This window comes from Ranitomeya variabilis, chromosome 2, assembly GCF_051348905.1.
Source record: "Ranitomeya variabilis isolate aRanVar5 chromosome 2, aRanVar5.hap1, whole genome shotgun sequence".
Lineage (NCBI taxonomy): Eukaryota > Metazoa > Chordata > Amphibia > Anura > Dendrobatidae > Ranitomeya > Ranitomeya variabilis.
Window position 1 is genome coordinate 304,047,261 of NC_135233.1, and position 22,257 is coordinate 304,069,517.

Consider the following 22,257-nt stretch of genomic DNA (forward strand, 5'->3'; position numbering starts at 1 on the left):
TAAGTGTAAGTGTAGAAATGCCTTACCCAACATCGTACATGGATAAAATAATCCATCAGGCTATGGGGGGGTGAAAGGAACCAAAAAGCACTCTAATGAAAGACTATTTTTTTTTTAAGAAGTCATACTCCTATACTTAAGAAGATAAGTTGTTTAAGATCACAAGGTTATCACATATTTAACAAAAAGAAAATCGGAATAATTGTAATTTCTTTTGCTTCCAAGACACAATAAATCAGCATGAATATTCATTGTAGAGCACTAGAAGGGAAAAGCTATGGAGAACATAACTCAAAAAAGTGTGGTAATGTGGACCAAGGTTGAGCAGGATTTCTAGCCATCACCCAGAAAATACAGCGCTGCATTTTACTGTCCAATTGACTTTAAGTTAGTTTTCCAATATTCTGATTTTAACATTGCTCTTGTTCAATGACAGTGTTGGGAATGTTGTGTGTCAGATTTTTTTTCTTAACTTCTAAACCACCATTTTGTGGTCACAAACCCACATTCTGAGGCCATATTTATCAATTATGACATAGAATTTACAGTTACTCTGACTTTCCATGGAAGCTAGGCAAGGGTTAAAAGGACTAGTCCTGCCTGCTCACTTCTGCATTGAGAAGTACAAGGGCAGATGATATCAAGGAACTTGGGTTTCGGCAGGTATCAATAGGTGTGACGTCACCTGCAAAACTCACTTGTCAATGAGGAAGAGATGAGAGCAGGTCTAGCCCTTAAAGCTGTAGGTTTTACAGCAGAACGGTAATGAGATTTTCACACAAAATAAATATCAATAAAAAAAATCTGACTTATTTGCTCAAAACATCCGGTCATGCCTGTTTTTTTTTTCCTGCGGATTTGCAGTTTAAATTACGACTGGTTTCAAGAACAGTTTGGGGAGAATTCACCCCATTAAGAGACATGCCAATTACGGAAGGGTTTTGGGAAAAAAAAATAATTTGAGAATTGTAAAAACCGTGACTGTATGTAAAGCAATGAGTCACCTCCAAGTTTCCACTACAAAATCTTTGCGTAAAAACTGTATGAACAGAATACAATATAGCTTGCCAAAAAACACAGAATGCTTCTTATGTAACCTAGTGATTCCCAACATAATTCCTGTCTTCATACAGCTTATGCCGTGAAAGTAAAATTCTGGTGACCCTCACCCCTGCTCGATGACACTTACAGAAGTTGGATATTTATTGCAGAGAGTGAACTCAATGAGGCAGTTTTGTAAGGTGTGAAGAAGTTTCAAAGTTTTCCCCCTACAAAAAGGTTGGGATGGGCGACAACTAGTGACAGTCACTATATAGAATTGACTAGTATTCATGAACATTGTGCAAATATCTTGCAGAAAGTTCGGCAGGAGCGCATACAGTTAAGTCATTTGCTTACACTAGCTGGCTCAGAACCCAGATATGCAGTTTTACAACTTTCAGCTCTTCAAACAGCCATGTCCCTGAAATAACTAGTGAATTCCAACACTGAGTCCTGAGAAGAGCACACCAGCAGATAAGATAAGGGCAGAATGCACAGCACACCAAAGAGCCATCTATAGGGTCTAAGCAATTTTTCACTACATCAGCGCATACTTGGATCTGCAGGCTGACCATTAAGTAACCTACACCATGACAATAACAAGCTTCTTTATAGTGAAAAGTGCAGGGTAAAATGTTACCCAAAGAAGGAAAATGCAGCATTGCGCAATGTGTTCAGTTGTGCCCATCTCTAGTTAATACTCAATTTATGAAGATATAACCAATCTAACGTTTCCAATTCAACTACCGTATATTAAAAGTTTTCAGCTTCCACATTGAGTTCTTCATTACATCTGAATGTACACCAGCAGAAAAAAGTATGGCTAAGGTTACACAAAAAGGTTAAGGAATAGTGATGAGCGAGCACGCTCGGATAACGTGTTATTGGAGCATGCTCATGTGTTATCCGAGTATATTGGGGCGTGCTCAGATAATGTATTAGAGTCCCTGCGGCTGCATGTTTTGCGGCAGTAGAAAGCCGGCAACAGGAGGGGATTGTCTGTTTGTTTGGCAATCCCGCATGTGGTGCGACTGTCTACCGCCGCAAAACATGCATCCACAAGGACCCAAATATATTATCTGAGCACGCCCAAAATACTCAGATGTGATCCGAGTATATTCACTTATCACTATTAAGGAAGTGAGATGATTAACTTAAAGGGGTTGCCCAAGTCTATTTTATTTTTATTTTTTTTACAATGGGTCTAAAAACTGACAGACCGATAACTGCTATCAGAAGCATCTACCTGTCTGTTCTACCCGGCCCTAGCTCAGAGTAGTCACCATCCGCTCCTGACAGCGATTCAGCTGCTCCATGTCAACACAGTAGCTCTTCCTTTTCCAAGCTGCTATGTCGACAGGGCGTGACTGTAGACGTCATGCTGATTGACAGTCCACTTCCCACAGTTAGGCAGCAGAGTGCTAGCTGTCAATCAAGCATTATCTCAGTAGTCACATCCCATCAACAGAGCAGAACCGAAGATAAGCCGCTACTCCTGAGATGTGACATCAGTGAAAGCCGCTTAATCGCTGGTATGAGCAGTATGTGACTGCTCCATGCTAGCAGAGTTCGGCACCAGGCAAGAAAGGCAGGTAGTAAGCAACCACCTGCTTCTAAGTTCTTAGGTCTGTAGTAAAAAACTAAATAGTCCTGGATAAAAACATTAACCCCTTCATGACCCAGCCTATTTTGACCTTAATGACCTGACCGTTTTTTGCAATTCTGACCAGTGTCCCTTTATGAGGTAATAACTCGGGAATGCTTCAACGGATCCTAGCGGTTCTGAGATTTTTTTGTGACATATTGGGCTTCATGTTAGTGGTAAATTTAGGTCAATAATTTTTGCGTTTATTTGTGAAAATAATGGAAATTTGGCTAAAATTTTGAAAATTTCACAATTTTCAAATTTTGAATTTTTATTCTGTTAAACGAGAGAGTTATGTGACACAAAATAGTTAATAACATTACCCACATGTCTACTTTACATCAGCACAATTTTGGAAACAAAATTTTTTTTGCTAGGAAGTTATAAGGGTTAAAATTTGACCAGTGATTTCTCATTTTAACAACGAAATTTACAAAACCATTTTTTTTAGGCACCACCTCACATTTTAAGTCAGTTTGAGGGGTCTATATGGCTGAAAATACCCAAAAGTGACACCATTCTAAAAACTGCACCCCTCAAGGTGCTCAAAACCACATTCAAGAAGTTTATTAACCCTTCAGGTGCTTTACAGCAGCAGAAGCAACATGGAATGAAAAAATGAACATTTAACTTTTTAGTCACAAAAATGATCTTTTAGCAACAATTTTTTTTATTCTCCCAAGGGTAAAAAGAGAAACTGGACCCAGGAGTTATTGTATAATTTGTCCTGAGTACGCCAATACCCCATATGTGGGGGGGGGGGGGGAACCACTGTTTGAGCGCACAACAGGGCTTGGAGGGGAAGGAGCGCCATTTGACTTATTCAATGAAAAACTGGCTCCAATCTTTAGCGGACACCATGTCGCATTTGGAGAGCCCCTGTGTGCCTAAACATTGGAGCTCCCCCACAAGTGACCCCATTTTGGATACTAGACCCCCGAGGAGCTTATCTAGATGCATAGTGAGCACTTTGAACCCCCAGGTGCTAGGTTCATTTTTTCTCTGTAGCTGAACTCCCAAGTAAGGCAGGCAGGCAAGATTTGAACGCTATTTGCCTGCATATTACCCCTATACTTGCAAGTAAATAGAATTTACTGACATGTCAGGTTCCATTTAAAAAAGCGGGGGGGAATAATAATTAACAATATGTCCACAAAATATCAGTCACCTCTGAGCAGCCACAGTAGCAGCAGCATCCAGTGCGAATTGTCTCATTACGCTCTCCTCCAAGTACTTCTGCTCCCACTTGGTCATGTCTGCTTCCAGAGCCAGCACCCTCTCTTCTTTCTCTCGGAGAAGCTCCATTAGGGTGGCAGCATTATACTCAGAAACACTGGTAGACTGAGTATTTCCTTGGCGCTGTAACAAATATTAACTTGTGTAAGTTTGACTTAATATAGATAACAGGACACTATAGCTTCCATAGTTGTGCAGCATCTTCAGCCATAGAGGCATCAATCTACTATATAATTGTCTAAGGGTCACTTCCGTCAGTCTGTCATGGAACAACAACAGCCACGACCAACCAGCGACGGGCACAGTCCGGTGGCAAAATGGCCGCTCCTTACTCCCCGCAGTCAGTGCCCGGCGCCCGCTCCATACTCCCGAGTCCCCTCCAGTCAGACAGGGTTAATGGCAGCGGTAACAGACCGCGTTATGCCGCGGGTAACGCACTCCGTGTGTGTGTGTGTGTGTGTGTGTGTGTGTGTGTGTGTGTGTGCGTGCGTGCGTGTGTGTGCGTGCGTGTGCGTGCGTGTGCGTGTGTGTGTGTGTGTGTGTGTGTGTGTCCCCAATTTTTTACTATTGATGCTGCCTATGCGGCATCAATAGTAAAAAATGTAATGTTAAAAATAATAATTAAAAAAAAAACCTGCTATTCTCACCCTCCGTAGTCCGCCGAGCCGCACGCGGCTGCCACCATCTTCCGTTCCCAGAGATGCATTGCAAAATTACCCAGAAGACAGCGGTCTCGCGAGACCTCTAAGTCTTCTGGGTAATTTCGCAATGCATCCTGGGAACGGAAGATGGCGGCAGCCGCGCGTGGCTCGGCGGCGCTTCAGTGGATCAGTGGAGTATAGAACTATTTTTTATTTTAATTATTATTATTTTATTTTTTTTAACAGGGATATGGTGCCCACACTGCTAAATACTGCGTGGGCTGTGTGATATACTGCGGGGGCTGTGCTATATATTACATGGGCAGTGTGATATACTGCGTGGGCTGTGTGATATACTGCGGGGGCAGTGTTATATACTATGTGGGCTGTGTTATATACTACATGGGCTGTGTGATATACTGCGGGGGCTGTGTGATATACTGCGGGGGCTGTGTGATATACTGCGGGGGCTGTGCGATATACTACATGGGCAGTGTGATATACTGCGTGGGCTGTGTGATATACTGCGGGGGCTCTGCTATATACTACATGGGCAGTGTGATATACTGCGAGGGCTGTGCTATATAATACATGGGCAGTGTTATATACTACATGGGCAGTGTGATATACTGCGTGGGCTGTGTGATATACTGCGGGGCTGTGTGATATACTGCGGGGCTGTGTGATATACTGCGGGGCTGTGTGATATACTGCGGGGCTGTGTGATATACTGCGGGGCTGTGTGATATACTGCGGGGCTGTGTGATATACTGCGGGGCTGTGTGATATACTACATGGGCAGGGGGCTGTGCGATATACTACATGGGCAATGTGATATACTGCGTGGGCTGTGTGATATACTGCGGGGGCTGTGCTATATACTGCATGGGCTGTGCTATATACTACGTGGCCTGTGTTATATACTACGTCGCCTGTGTTATATACTGCGTGGCTACTATATACTGCGTGGGCTGTGCTATATAGTACATGGGCTGTGTTATGTACTGCGTGGCCTGTATTAACGCATCGGGTATTCTAGAATATGTATGTATGTATGTATGTATGTATATAGCAGCCACATAGTATATAGCACAGGCCACGTACTATTTGTCTGCTATATACTACATGCCTCCTATATACTACGTGGCCTGTGCTATATACTATGTGGCTGCTATATACATACATATTCTAGAATACCCGATGCGTTAGAATCGGGCCACCATCTAGTATTACATAAAGTTACAAAAATTATGCTTCAACCAAAGCCAAATATCTCATATTAAAATGTTTACTGTGTGGTTTCCTCCAACACGCTAAAGACATATTGATAGGGAATGTAGATTGTGAGTCCCAATGGTGACAGCGATGATAATGTCTGTAAAGCGCTGCGGAAGTAATGGCGCTATATAAGTGAGTAAAAGTAAAAATAAATAAAATTCAGCACCGAAGAAGAGGTTCAATTAATCCACAACTTTATTCAGTTAGGTTAAAAATATGTCATAAATGCACTATTCAACAGCAGCCTGACACAGTTTGAGAGAGCACACCCGGAGGGACTAGCACATCCCTAGACATAACACCCTTAGAATTTCTGACCTGACTGAACAAATTAAACTTCTTGCCAATTCCAGATTTTACCCTTTGTATTCTAAAAATAATGGAATACCTTAAAGGGGGATGAAAATCTTCATGTCAGACCCAATTTCTTCTCATTTCTTAGAGTTGCAGCCTTTCTTGTAGCCACCGTTTTACCCATAACGCCGATGTGTAACAGTAGATACTCATGACTTCCACAATTCACCCACGTGAACCACTACCCCAGCTGCATCCTTTTTTATGTCTGCGCTGAAAACGTTCGGCACACGTACAGATAAAGCACCATTATGCTGCCTTTATCTGCACACGAGCTGAACATTTAGTTCCAGCACAGAAAAAGATGAAAAGATTGAATAAATCACATGGATCCAAGAGTGTCTTTTCCTTGCCCGCTGATGCAATGGAAGGCATGGAATGGGTGCTGCAGTAAGAAATCTGGGAGTAGGTAAGGGTCTACCATGCCAGTACACACAAGTTTAGGCCAACTTTGCAAAATGGTCAACTCGTTTAAATGACCACAAGGTGGGCTCCCAGTTTGGCTAAAGTAACTTTTTGATGTTACATAGGATGCACACACTAAAATATAAAGCAGCATTGAGTGGACATAATGGTATAATGTTCGGGACACCAGAACAATGAAGCATTGATAGAGAGAAGAGACTCTCCACATGTTAGCATACAAGACACTGGGAACTCCGCGGACAAGTCCAGTCCTTGAAGGAGCAGCGTGAGAGGAGCAGGATTAGGTTTTCCATCTGGACACAATACACAAGACGATTGTTGTGCTGGCTCTCTGCAGGAGCTGCTGACCATAGTTCACCCTTGCTAGTTTTTGCAGGACTCTTGGAAGGCTGGGGGTTTGCAATGACCTGACTGTGCAAATAATTTAGTAGTAATGTGCACACGCAGCACTTTGCTCCAGCCAAAGAAAGAACTAAATTTATACCGGCTATTTCTGGGGCGTCTGTCGGTCTGCTATATGAAGGCCAATGTATATTTAATGTGCGCGTGGATTATGATAATAACAAATACAAAGGGGAACATTCAGAAAAGCTGAAAAAACACAAACAATTTAAAAGCTAAACAGCAGCATTCAGAAAACGGGTAACACCGCTATCATCACATAGTTTTACTAAACTTGTACCAAACATAATCCAGACACCCTGCACCACTGAGTTACTTCAAGCCCATCAAAAAATAAGGATATTTACGGTTCTTTTCAATGCACCATACTTGTACAGTACTTGGGAAGTGTGGTTGGGTAACGGATACGAATAGCCTTTTTTTTTTTAGTTTTGGTATAATAGTTTTGGTATTATGGCGTCAAAAACTCTGAAAGCTAGACCGTTATCTCATTATCATCAGCCTTTTACATGTGACTTTAAACCAGAGCAATTATCCACTACTCAGACACCCTTTCTTATAGGCAATTCTCCCCAATGTAAAATTTAAAAAAATAACGCCAGTGAGATACTCCCCTGCTGCACCGGTGCCACTCCAGCAATGTCATTGCCGGGTTTCCAGATACTCGCTTGACATTGTTATGTGAAGGCTGCAGACAATCAGAGGCCGCTAACGTGCTGCAGTTCTCACACTTCCATTGGACATCAGAGTTTGATCCTGAGGGATGTCTGAGCGATGCAGCCCATTAGAGACCGCCGATTGTCTGCAGGCCTCACAGGAACGTGACTCCACCGGCGGCTATTGTGGGCACATGTCAGCTGTTCAAAACAGCTAACATGTCCCTGGAAAGATGTAGGCTCACTGCCTGAGCCCACATCAAAGGATGGGAGTCCGACATCGGCGTAAATGTACGCCCGATATATAGGAAAAGGGTTAAAATCCGAAATGTTGGCCTACTGAAATTTATGTTCAGTAAATGCACTCAATGCTTGGTCGGGGCACCTTTTGCATCAGTTACTGCATCAATACGATGTGGCATGGAGGCAATCAGCCTGTGGCACTACTGAGGTGTTATGGAAGCCCAGGTTGCATTAATAGCAGCCTTCAGCTAATCTGCATTGTTGCGTCTGTTGTCTCATCTTCCTCTTGACAATACCCCATAGATTCTATGGGGTTAAGGTCAGGCGAGTTTGCTGGCCAATCAAGCACAGTGATACTGGTGTTTTTAAACCAGGTATTGGTACTTTTGGCAATGTGGACAAGGCTGGAATTGGGCAGCTTAATCTTTGCGATGGACCTATGAATCAAGGCGCATACAAGGTTAACCTGGAAAAACAGTTGATTCCTTCTGCTCAGGAAAAGTTCCCCAACTCTGAGGACTGTTTTTTCCAGCAGGACAATGTGCCATGCCACACAGCTAGATCAATCAAGATGTGGATGAAGGACCACCACATCAAATTCTGACATGGCCAGCCCAATCTCCAGACCTGAACCCCATTGAAAACCTCTGGAATGTAATCAAGAGAAAGATGGCTAGTTACAAGCCATCAAACAAAGAAGAACTGCTTAAATTTTTGTACCAGGACTGGCATAAGGTCACCCAAAAGCAGTGTCAAAGACTGGTGGAAAGCATGCCAAGACGCATGAAAGCTGTGATTAAAAATCATGGCTATTCCACAAAATATTGAATTCTGAACTCTTCCCGAATTAAAATATTAGTATTGTTGTTTCTAAACGTTTTCTGCATTATGTGAGGTCTTTTGACCATTTTTCATTTTCAGAAAATAAATACAAAATTTATTGCTTGGAACTTCGGAGACATGTTGTCAGTAGTTTATAGAAAAAAAGAACAATTTACACTTTACTGAAAAATATACAGTACAGACCAAAAGTTTGGACACACCTCATTTAAAAAATGTTTCTGTATTTTCATGACTATAAAAATTGTACATTCACACTGAAGGCATCAAAACTATGAATTAACACATGTGGAATTATATACTTAAAAAAGTGTGAAACAACTGAATATGTCTTATATTCTAAGTTCTTCAAAGTAGCCACCTTTTGCTTTGATGACTGCTTTGCACACTCTTGGCATTCTCTTGATGAACTTCAAGAGGTAGTCACCTGGAATGGTCTTCCAACAATCTTGAAGGAGTTCCCAGAGATGCTTAGAACTTGTTGGCCCATTCGCCTTCACTCTGCGGTCCTGCTCACCCCAAACCATCTCGATTGGGTTCAGGTCTGGTGACTGTGGAGGCCAGGTCATCTGGCGTAGCACCCCATCACTCTGCCTCTTGGTCAAATAGCCCTTACACAGCCATTCACCGGGAATGGTTTTCAATTCACAGGTGTGCCCTGTCAGGTTTAATAAGTGGGATTTCATGCCTTATAAATGGTGTTGGGACCATCAGTTGTGATGTGCAGAAGTCTGGTGGATACACAGCTGATAGTTCTACTGAATAGACTGTTAGAATTTGTATTATGGCAAGAAAAAAGCAGCTAAGTAAAGAAAAACGAGTGGCAATTATTACTTTAAGAAATGAAGGTCAGTCAGTCCAAAAAAATTGAGAAAACTTTGAAAGTGTCCCCAAGTGCAGTGGAAAAACCATCAAGCGCTACAAAGAAACTAGCTCACATGAGAACCGCCCCAGGAAAGGAAGACCAAGAGTCACCTCTGCTTCTGAGGATAAGTTTATCCGAGTCACCAGCCTCAGAAATCGCAGGTTAACAGCAGCTCAGATTAGAGACCAGGTCAATGCCCCACAGAGTTCTAGCAGCAGATACATCTCTACAACAACTGTTAAGAGGAGACTTTGTGCAGCAGGCCTTCATGGTAAAATAGCTGCTAGGAAACCACTGCTAAGGACAGGCAACCAGCAGAAGAGACTTGTTTGGGCTAAAGAACACAAGGAATGGACATTAGACCAGTGGAAATCTGTGCTTTGGTCTGATGAGCCCAAATTTGAGATCTTTGGCTCCAACCACCATGTATTTGTGCGACACAGAAAACGTGAACGGATTGACTCAACATGCCTGGTTCCCACTGTGAAGCATGGAGGAGGAGGTGTGATGGTGTGGGGGTGCTTTGCTGGTGACACTGTTGGGGATTTTTTCAAAATTGAAGGCATACTGAACCAGCATGGCTACCACAGCATCTTGCAGCGGCATGCTATTCCATCTGGTTTGCGTTTAGTTGGACCATCATTTATTTTTCAACAAGACAATGACCCCAAACACACCTCCAGGATGTGTAAGGGCTATTTGACCAAGAAGGAGAGTGATGGGGTGCTACGCCAGATGACCTAGCCTCCACAGTCACCAGACCTGAACCCAATCGAGATGGTTTGGGGTGAGCTGGACCACAGAGTGAAGGCAAAAGGGTCAACAAGTGCTAAGCATCTCTGGGAACTCCTTCAAGATTGTTGGAAGACCATTCCCGGTGGCTACCTCTTGAAGCTCATTAAGAGAATGCCAAGAGTGTGTAAAGCAGTCATCAAAGCAAAAGGTGGCTACTTTGAAGAACCTAGAATATAAGACATATTTTCAGATGTTTCACACTTTTTTGTTAAGTATATAATTCCACATGTGTTAATTCATAGTTTTGATGCCTTCAGTGTGAATGTACAATTTTCATAGTCATGAAAATACAGAAAAATCTTTAAATGAGAAGGTGTGTTCAAACTTTTGGTCTGTACTGTACCTATAAAGAGGAAAAATCAGACAAAACTGAAAATTTAGCAGTGGTCTCTTAATTTTTGCCAGAGCTGTATTATATATATTTATATTATACACACACACTCACACACACACGTTGCCCAGGCATAGTAACTAACTGCCATCCCGCTTTCGCCCTCCGCAGCCCCGCTCTCCACTCGCCGTCCCGCTCTCTCCCTCCGAAACCCGGCTCTCCACCTGCTGTCCCGCATTCTCCCTCAGCAGCCCCGCTCTCCATCCACTGTCCCACTCTCTCCCTCCGCATGCCCCTGTCTCCACTGACCGTCCCGCTCTCTCCCTCAGCAGCCCCGCTCTCCATCCACTGTCCCACTCTCTCCCTCCGCAGCCCCTGTCTCCACTGACCGTCCCGCTCTCTCCCTCAGCAGCCCTACTTTCGCTCCGCAGCCCCGCTCTCTCCCTTCACAGCCCCGCTCTACTGTTCCCGCTGTGTCTCTCTCTGTGGTGGTGGTGAGGCTCCAGGACTCCTCCTGACTGCGGGGCCATTTCCCATCACGCCTTTCTTGCCTCTCATTTTCCATCTCATGCCTCTGATTTCCCCCCTCACGCCTCTCATTTTCCCCCTCACGCCTCTCATTTTCCCCCTCACGCCTCTCATTTTCCCCCTCACGCCTCTCATTTTCCCCCTCACGCCTCTCATTTTCCCCCTCACGCCTCTCATTTTCCCCCTCACGCCTCTCATTTTCCCCCTCACACTGCACAACTGTCTGTTCCAGTGGTGTCTCACTCTCCGGCGGCAGAGAGGCTCCAGGACTCCTTCTGACTGCCAGGACCCGGGATCGAGTATAACTGATATCAATGCTGAGCCTGCGCCTGCCGCCAGGGAGGAAAAAGAATGCCGGAGGACCACACCGTGAATGTCGGCTGAGGAGGTGAGCGGTCAGATGGCCCTGCTATACTGAGACTGGGGAAGCCCACTGGGGTTCCCCCAAACCAAAGAGAACTGGGAGGAAGGAGGAGCTTTATTGAGATGAACCCCCCACTGGGGGAACAATGAGAGAAGATGCAGGGAGAAAGGAGTATGTCAACGCCGCAATATAACAAATGACACTGGTGATTTTTGTGACCCCAGTGTCTGGGAAGCCGCAAAGGGCTTTGCCAGTTCACCAGGGTCCGGGAGGAGATACCTCTCATATTGCTACTGTCTCCTCACCAGCAGAGGAGGCGGGGACTATGAGTGTGGCCATGTGGAGTGGGCGTGGCTTGATACATATACACACACACACACACACACACACACACACATACATACACTCAGCTTTATGTATATAGAGTTATATAATTTATTTAATTTTTGAGGTGCATTTAGAAAAAAAAAAGGCAAGTGAATAGGTTAAAAGTGAACTATAACCTGTAAATAAGTGGTGTTCACAATAGAAATATAGAAATAATAAGAAGCAGCATAATGAAAAGATGTAGAGCAGTAATCAAATGCAAAATTGTTCCTGTTGAACCAGGGAAAAGCAGGACACGAAATACCACAACCCCACTGGTAAATGTCTGCAATGACAACAATTTGTATTAACTGAACCATTTCCATTTTAATTTATGTACGGTTTTTAAAAAAAAAAAAAAAGACCTGGATAAGAAAACTTAAGAAAAATAACATGGTAACGTAGTTAGCAAGGCCGAAAAAAAGACATTTGTCCATCCAGTTCAGCCTATAGTCCGTCAGAATAAATACCCAGATCTACGTCCTTCTAAAGAATGACAACGCCAATAGTGGTACCTGCTGCATTCGTAGAGACTCCAGTTCTCTTTCCAGCCTGGTGCGCAGTCGATGTTCCAGTTGTTCTCGCTTCTCACAGGCAGCCTGGAGCTGAGCCAAGGCCTGCTGCATCTTTTCTACTTTGTCAACATAAACCTGCTTCTTCTTCAACTAGAAATGAGATGAGAAGTGTGGCTTTAACAAAAGTCCCTTTGTGAAGTTCAGGTGTCTACATAAATGGCCGTCAGCCAGTGATTTCTTCACCCTTAACTACCTGAAGGTACAATTTCTATATACCCCATTATTTTCCAGTTAACACTTACGTAAAAAGGTCTTTGCCCTTTTATATCAATTCATAAATTTAAAAAGTTACTTTTTCCAAAGGAAATAAACAGATTATTCTCTAGTGTTGGGTAAGTTCTGACCCAGTGATAGTTGTCGGAGCACCCATAATGAAGGACAGGATTGGAACAAAAAACAGGAGACTCAAAATGTAGACAAAGTTACTTGTCTCCAAATCTGGACATAACGCTATGAGTAAAGGTGTCCTAAGTGGTCAGGCAAACATTTGTTGGGTCAAAAGCTCTCACGTCTGTCTTCCTATTACACAAACGCTGACTGGGCAAGTTTTTGTGGGTTTTCAATGAGAAGAGAGGCAAAAGTTCTTGTTTTAATTTAAACATTATTGTAATTTCAATATCATCTGTTAGGAAAGAGTAAAGGCCACAAGCACATTAAACCATCATCGTCCGAACCTGCCTACATTGCTCCTGTGTATGTAGGAGTCAGGAATGATACTTGTTGGTTAGGTATGGTGGCTCAGTGACAACATTTGCTCTCCGGTCTCCTCCCACACTCCAAAGACATAATGATAGTGAGTTTAGATTGTGAGGCCCAATTAGGACAGTGATGATAATGTCTGTAAAGCGCTGTGGGGTATGACAGCACTATGTAAGCAATAATAAATAAAACAAAGCAATCGGCTTAACCAATATTCAGCTTTCTCTTGTGTATCGGGGGCTTTTGGAAGCCCTGAAACGCATACACAGTCAGCTGATCCCAATGATATCAGCAAGTTCACCCAATCTTAATTTAATGTATAAATTGAAGACAGTAAACTGTATCTAGCCACAATCTATGTTGTCAGCATATATCTGTCTTCTAAAGGAAGTGGAGTCTAATCCCGCTTGTTGGAAAGGTCTTTGGATGACTTGATATTCCACATCCTATAACTGGCAAAACAGGCGAGTGAGAATACCACTTAGGAGACCTGTCCTTACCTGCTCGTATGGGAGTCTGAGCAGCACTATACCAGTTTGGTCACATTGCAAAGAGATGAGAATTTTCCTTAACCACTTTATGCCCATGACGTAACAAAAATCCTAATAGACACTTTTCAGAGTTTAATCACTCTTACAAAGAGAGAAGCATGTAATTTGAAGGATAAAGAACTATTCCCAGTTCATTTCCATGAATCCCACCTCACATACTGGGCTTAAACTCCTTCACAAGACCCCTTCTAATTTTACTAGGTTGAGAATCAGCATTTACACAGCAAAGAGCATGTAAGTTATATTCTGCTTTGCTCTGTGATAATCAGTGTTGGGCTTTGCCATGGAATACAGTATACATATAAGTCCGGACTCCTGAGCCAAGGAAAGAGGAGAATGTACAGAGTCATGAAGGACATAGGCAGCGATGTGCCCACATTATGTTCTCCTGCCTTTTATGGTCCAGTTCTAGTATGTAAAGCATCCAGTATATCCCAAACCCTTGCCAAGCAAAGTCTCTTTTAGTATGCACTTGACAGAACTATGAGAGGAATCCCCTCTGTTTATACTTGTGGCTTAGGATACCTCTTATGGTATAAGGTTGGCTGGAGATGCCGGTCCATCACACAGTCATAATTGTCATCACACTTGAGAAAAACACAGGAGATGGCCAAGAACATGCCACTGAACTACGACTTTTCGCCCTAACACTTAATGATATATTGATGTGCATGATCTGTATCGTGACTCCTTTGTAGGATCTTTGATACTAAAACCCACTCACCTTCTGCATAATTCCACTAGCGGGGGTGCCATATACACACTAGAAATGCCAGGCTCTGCACTAAAGCTATTCAGGGTTGCTTACATTGCTTTGTATCATCAACAAAAACGCTGGCCTAATTTGTCCAATTGATTATTAATTTACAGCTACGATATTTATTACTGTGTGCAATATCCTAAATCGCTCAAAATTACGACATGATGCGAAACTGTTCCTTACTTATTATGTAGCCCATATGGGTTACCAATATGGACTAAAGTATTACTGTCACATAGTCTGAATTTATACTTTTTATTCGATTTTTCAATTTTAATTCTATTGAAAAATTATTAGGCATTTGCTTCATGTAGATGCTGATGGCAGGCAGCAGTGTGTGTTGTCCCACCGGTCTTGCAGCCTGATCAACAACGTTCCTCTCCTTTTGGAATGTTACAAAGAGTCTGATGAGTTCCAGACCGTAAAACAAGAATTTTTTCTGAAAAAAATACATCTTCATTTACTAAAAATTCCTTTCTCAAGACACTTCCCAGACTCCCAGCAGAGTAGAAGGCATTTCTAGTCTAGCTTTTTAATGAAGTGGGTAAATGCAGCAGTAAAAGTCAAAGCTGGCAATCTGTGCATCATTATGAGCCGGGAGCTGACAGTCTGGGGAATATTGAGCCACTTACGGAAGCACGAGTGGTAAAACTCTGGTGGAATGTGTGGAGTGAAGAGAAGCAGGGTTTTTATTAATCAGTAACCAACATTTAAAATCTTTATGAAGGTGATTAAAAGGTGGCCAAAACCCCGTTTCTCAGCTTTGACAACTTTTCTCATCGTTTGAGAAAATAGTGTGGTCTCACTTAACAAATTAAGTAGTATATTATCAATTGCTTATGTAAAGGTCACATCATATTTTTGCTCAAAAAAACACTAACAAGTTTCCCTTAACACGGACTTGTTTGGAAAACTAGACTGCAATGGTTGCACCTCAGACTAAGATTTAACGGATCGCGTGTGTTATAAATTAAAGATGCCTGCTGATCAGCTTCATATGATTGATTGGCCAAATAAAACTCACTTCACTTTATCCCCTGCAGACCACGGTCTGGGACTCGTCTATATCCAACAGTCTCCGCTTCTTGATTCCATTCTCAACACACAGGAAATGGTCAGAAATGCCAGATCAGCAAATCACTGGTCGAAATGGGAACTACCTAAAATACTGGTTAGCTAAGCAGGAATTTGCAGCAGTTTCCTGTATGCTGCAGATGGGACCAGGAAGCAGAGACCTGAAATGGATCATGGAGGGTGAAAATTATTTATTTTAAGGTTGGCACACACTTTGTTACCCTTCACACCCAAGATATTTTTTTTCTTTCCATTTTATTTCTTTCTACCCTTCTTCCAAAAACTATATTTTTAAGTCAAGTTAGGCATACTAGGGCCTGTTTTTTTGCAGGAAGAGTTGTTGTTTTAAACAACATTATTCAATTCACTATCCATTGTACTGATAAATAGAATTTTTTTATTCAGCAATTCCATCATCGTTGTTTGGTGTTTTTTTTTTAAAAAGTGTTAATTGTGCGATGAATATTAATCAATGTACTTGTGTGTAGGCCGCTATGACTGCATTGTGTGTGGGTGGGCAAGAGCGAGCTATGGGCATCTAAATGGTTAAAACGGCAGCAAACATACTGAGCTTTGATCGCTGCAGTTATACGCAGGTGCAAACTGTATAACACAGCTAGCACTTGCCATGTGTGAAGCAGGCTCGGCTCCTGAGCCCGCACCAAACACCTGCACCTGATGTATGAGGCACTGCACTGGAAAGACTAAGTTATCATAAGAATATAATCTTGGATATTTTTGATTGAACACCATAGCATTTTAAAACTTACTTCTTCCTCCAGCTTCACCACCTTGGCTTGGGCATTGTTTAGGGCTTGGTCTCGGATCTCAATATGCCTCCTTTGGTCCTCAGTCATGGACCGCAAGGAGGATAACTCCATTTCCAGCTTCTCTTTTTCTCTTTGCAGGTCTTTATCTGCAATAAAAAAAAGAAAATAATGGTAAGAGTCTTCTCCAAATTGTACAATAGATACAAAAGTAAATGATATCTGCAGACTGAGGAACGCATGTTTCAGTTTTAAGCATTGCGATAAAAGTAACATTTGTCATATATTTATGAAAATTTGCTAAAACACTATGAACAAAATTGTTAAATTTCGGAAAGTGATTTTGTCTTGCACTTACGTGACACTTTATGGAGTAACCAGGTAGAAGAATCAGAGTTGCGAAATTTATCATATTTTTGCTCATTATTGAATAATATATCAGACGACAGCCTCTTCTCATGTTATCTGAACATAATGCTCCTCTTTCCCGTCAGAAAGAAGAAGTTGTTCAATATCCCCAGTGACAGATCTCCGACCTCGAATACATAATACTCATTTTATTCTGCGAGAGCATGGCAATCTTTAAATGGCCGTCATTGTTCCCGCAGTCGCTCCCTCGTTGCTGGTGCCAATCCTTTGACTCATTCAGTTAAAACGTAATTATAAACAACATCACCCACATCCCTCTATTCCCAGCCACGCACAACAAACATCTGGGCGTTGCTGGAGTGATGGGTGTATTTCAGCACAACTCTCTAGGGCATAAATCAATGACAGAAACAAAAGTTGTTAACCGGGCAAAAAGTGGGTGTAGTTTCACCAAGAAAATGCCATCATGATGCACGAATCATCCAAGGAAAAATTTGGGCGATACTGAGAAAGGACTCTTCTACTAGCAAGAATATGATTCGAACAGAAACGAAAAATTATTTTACATTTTTTTGACAAATCATTTATTGAGCTTGTGAAGCAAACATGATTATATTGCCTTTTTTTTGTTTACACCATCGTTAGATAAAAGCATAAAAGCTAATTTAGGAGGAAGAAAAGGTCTCGTTCTATGCCCTATAATGATGCATAAGTATGCACAAGTATCCACTGGGATGCGGATATGTCACTTTATTTTATCTTTAATATATTGTTACTACATGTTTCATTTTTTATTGTACCTGATGTACCCTATTCTGGAGAATTTTTATTTTAAAGTGGTGGTCTCATCATTATAAAATGTTTAAAATTACAAAGTGCTTATAAAAATAAGCAACTTTGCAAATTACTTCTTGCTAGAAATCCTCCCCGTTCACAAAAACAGAGGAATATGTGATGCTTTAGTGTATTGCCTGCTGACCAAGTTACCAGCCATCTCTGCAATCCGCAGTGGCCGGACTCCTAGGCAATGAATGCTGCACAAACTAGCTATTCCAAATAGAGCTTGTAAGTGCTGCTCTGAAGCCGGTCAGATTGGCTTCTGAGCTCCTAAATAGCACACACAGTTAAAGCAACTTGTCCAAACTGTCAATCAAAAGTGTCTGCCCCTTTCCTTTGTAAGCAGAAAGCCGTGAGGCGGGATAGGTGGTACAACCCCTTTAAGTGAAGCGTTCATCGGCAAAGTCATAAACCCGCTACAAGCAGAAGAAGCTTTATCTTCCATTTAGATTTTGAAAAGTGTCATGAAGCAAGAAAGTTGCAAAATGCACAAGTATGATATGTCCCCCCAGTTACCAGCAGCAATGGTGTGATATTGAAATCTAGAATTATCTGATTATTAACTATGAGCATTTTGGGCAAGTTTTATTTTGATATAAAAGTAAAATTTTTTTGCTGGCCAGCGACAAATGTCAGTGCTTTCTCTGCTGAGCCAAGTTTCCGTCCTTAAAAAGGAGACCACATCAAATAAGTAGATCAAATCTATATGAAATCTTACATAGATGGAATAACGTCATAATTATCAATGTACAATCAAATGACAAAAATTATTTTTGTGACATTTCTTTTAGAACTTTTGGTAGTTATTTCACCGCAGATGCCAAATTTAGAGAATGATTTATGCGTTACAAAAGGACAAATGATGAAGTCAAAAAAATGAAGTCATGTAAGTGATCTAGAGGAATTTACAAGGGAAAGTAATAATTTGGAAAGTCCCAGTTTAATGGAAAAGGAACAAATATCAATTCCAACAAATAAGTGCAAGAATGTAGATGATCAGACGAGAGAAAGTCATAGAGGAAGGAATTAAATGGTGGTATATTTTCCACTATGACAGAACAGGAATGGTGAAATTATAGACATTGCTACACTGCATGAGACTAGTAACAGTAACTAATGACAGTCCCTGCAGCCATTACCACCCAGTCACCGGCCGACCTGTAAAGCTGCATTCCTAAACCAAGGCCGTGGGAGGAAGGTGAATCAGGGCAAAGGTTTACACGTGAACAAGACTAAAGCAAAGCCTGCCACTTGTAATGAGCTCTTGAAGACGCTTTCATCTTTCTGCATCTACTGAAAGTGTAACACTGACACAACTAATTGCTGTCTTTACCGGCTTACGAGAACAGGCCTAAGAAACCTAGGATAGACTATTCTCTGCCTACCAATATAAATGTAAAGGACCATGCTAAATTAAAAATTACATTTATGCAATAATGTAATAAAGGATAGCCGACTGATCTTCACGAGTCCAGCTTCTCGAACTATTCCTCTGTATACCACATTGAAGGGAAAATGTAGCATTATATGGCGGTTTGTTCCAACGAATGCCTGTTTATACACCGTATAATGTATGGATAGGCCAGGTCCCCAAAAAATGGGGACCCCTCTCTGATGTTCATGGGATCTAATACGGGATATAATAAAGGAGATCGTCTTCATGAGACAACCAACCCAAAAAAATGTAAAAACTATTTTTTGCAGCCATGTGCATATGAAAACTATAGATAGCTAATCTCTTAATGGTGTCCTCCCGACAGATTATGTGGGTAGACATAAGAATTGGGCAGCTGGAATTCAATCGCCAAATCATTTTATTTGATGGGGAGAGAAGACGCTGCCAGATTTTTCTGGTTAGTGGCTCTCTTATAGAGAACGCAGGACGACTCAGCCAAATTGATAGTTCGGCCAATAGCCATCTAATGTCTAGGTCCAGATTTTGTTCTTGCAACATGTCTCTGTATGATGTTCTTCTATTTCTACAATTGGCCAACTACTACTGATCTAGTGAAGAGCGGAAGGGTTAGAAAGAAGAGTAACAAGACTGTTTAGGCAGGTCAAATTAAAATGTTGTTGCCTGGTTGATAAGTCATCATTCTCCACATGTGCTGTGACTCGGGGCTACGTACCGGTCCATCCCTGACTATGAGCCATTTCATACAAGCAGACTAGGGCCCAGGTACTTTATTTTTACATAATTTACACCAAATCGTCATGGAAGGCCAACAAAATGTGTAAACTTAACATGTATTCTTGTCTACATTGATTAGGTGATTTTTAGCTCAAAGAACACAATGGTAATATACTTTAATATACTGTACATTAATGTTGTACTGTTCAAAATATATTAAAAGGGGTTGTTGGGCCACTGAAAAAAAAACTAAATGTCTTAGTATGCTACAAAATAAGTAACAACTTAAGGATCTCCAATTGCTCCCATTCTGACACTTCCTGGGTTTACCAATCAGTTTCTGATGAGTTTGAACACGTGACTACTGTAGCCAATCACTGCCTACAGTTGTGATCAACGCATCAGTGTTACAGCCAGTGATTGGCTGCAGCAAGCACATGTCTGTCTGGATGGAAAATGAAGTACATAGACCAGTAGTGAACTTGAAAAGTGCCAAAAAAGAAAGGCAGAAGATCAGAACTTTTGAGTTTCACTTATTGAGTTAATTTAAAGCATTCTGAAAGTTTTCTTCTAAATGGTCAGTGGCCGGATGTCCTTTTTTTCATACACGGTTCAGGTCTTTGAAGCGCGAGTTGATGATACCCATAGGCTATCTGTCCAGCAATGCTAGAAAACTAATCTACAATAAACATCTCTCCATTACCCAGTACTCAAAAGGCGACCAAATATACTAGGTATTAAAAAAAAAAAAGGTGACACAGAAATTTCATTGTAAAAGAAAAATGAGACAACTCCCACAGAAAGTATGGTCTGGCTGGTTAACTCCCACAGAAAATATGTAAACACCTTTAATTTGCACAAACAATTAGTAGTGCTACTGAACAAGATTGTCTGCTTTACTGTAGCTCAAAATTCTTGTAATTTTTCTAAAGCTTGGCTACATACAAGGAACCACATAATATCACCCCTCCTTCAAAAGGGTGGGAAAATGGAGATGAAAGCCTCAAAGATCAAAACACCAGAGGATCCAGATGAAGCAAAGTAGAAAAATACAAAATCAAACCGCAGATTCAGACATCAATACAAGGAGTTTTAAAAGCCTTTGTTTCCACAAATTATTGAAGACAATGACATATAACCCAAATCTTCACTCATTTCATTTACTGGGATGGAGTTGCCTCCCCACGCCCAGCTACTAATAATTAGCTACACTTTTCATTTCATTTGTATTGTTTAAAAAGGAAGGAATCAATTTTCAGTATCAATTGCTCAACACTATAGCAGCTTTCTTTTTACTTCCTTCTTCACATCACTTGGGGACACAAGATCATAAAAGCACGTGTGCGAGTGTGGTTGGTGGAGGATCTGCCATAGGGCTTTTCCCAAAATGTCTTTTCCATGACATAAAATGTAAGGAGCTCTTTAAAATCAATCATACTGACTCGGCCTTGATCAATGATGTCCCATAGTGAAAAAGCATACACATGCAGACATTTTTCCCATATATAGTAAATTCCTAAAACTCATTCAAAAACTGTAGTTTTTTTTTTTTTTTTTTCCCTCATCTGGACACCAACAACTACTGCATTTTCACATCCTGAGCCTAAAACAGGCCATAGATACCCATATGACCCTATATAAATTCCCTTTGCCTGAGTTAAATTAGAGGAAGTCTGGGTGTTGTAGCCATAATATGCCCACTAAAATGCGGTCTTTATTTGACTGTGGCCTTAATAATTACTCGCCAACTTCAAGTATATAGGTAATGAGAGATAGACAGAACTGGGAGTTACACTTCACTACTGGTTGCATGTTCTCACTCCCTATTAAGCGTATTCAGATGTCATGAAAATAGGTACCCCTTTATAAAACAGAGCAATGAGTTATGTAGGAAAGCAGCAAGAAAAGTCCTGGATGGAAGGTATGAGTCAGCGAGATGCCTAGCCTTGGTAATGTAAATCATTAGAAAACAAGGCTCCAGCAGCAATATTTTGCTGCAAAGTTTTGTTTTAGTTTTTTCTTAAAAAAAAAAAAAAAAAGGGACCAGATTTTTGGTTCTGGGTTTTAGGAGCGACCAGAAGAGCTGGGTGGGACTGGCTGCTTCCATAATTCCACTCCCCACTCCTGGTTTTGGTGGGACTATTTAATAACTCTGTGTTGTCTGTGTGTGGAGGTGGAAAATCCTTTTTGTATGCTGGTCATTCTCTGCCAGAGGCTGACTAACACTGGACTGCTTGTTTAATTTTTGGCTTACCTTATTGTTGGAGAAAAGGCTGTTTGTTTTCCTTTTGTGTTGGAGATTTATGGACTATAATAAATCTACCTGTTTGTACCAAGCAACTACTTGGTGCCTGTGTAGATCTGATGACTACCAAAGAGCACGTATCCCCAGAGTAATTAACTAGTGGAGAATCTCTCTCTGGCTGATTAGGATCATTCATGTATTACATACACAGCCCTGCAGGCCAAGGGCTGCAATGTAT

The 22,257-nt window shown here is 41.5% G+C and overlaps 1 protein-coding gene across 1 annotated transcript in view; it reads right to left on the reverse strand.

Moving 5' to 3' along the window:
- Positions 1–22,257, reverse strand: part of AMOT (angiomotin) — a 69,065-nt gene that overhangs the window by 4,411 nt on the left and 42,397 nt on the right. The window contains exons 7-9 of the mRNA XM_077285168.1: positions 16,441–16,586; positions 12,527–12,676; positions 3,855–4,045 (exon numbers count right to left, since the gene is read on the reverse strand). Of these exons, the coding sequence (XP_077141283.1) occupies positions 3,855–4,045; positions 12,527–12,676; positions 16,441–16,586 (487 nt within the window). The remainder of the gene's footprint in view (positions 1–3,854; positions 4,046–12,526; positions 12,677–16,440; positions 16,587–22,257) is intronic.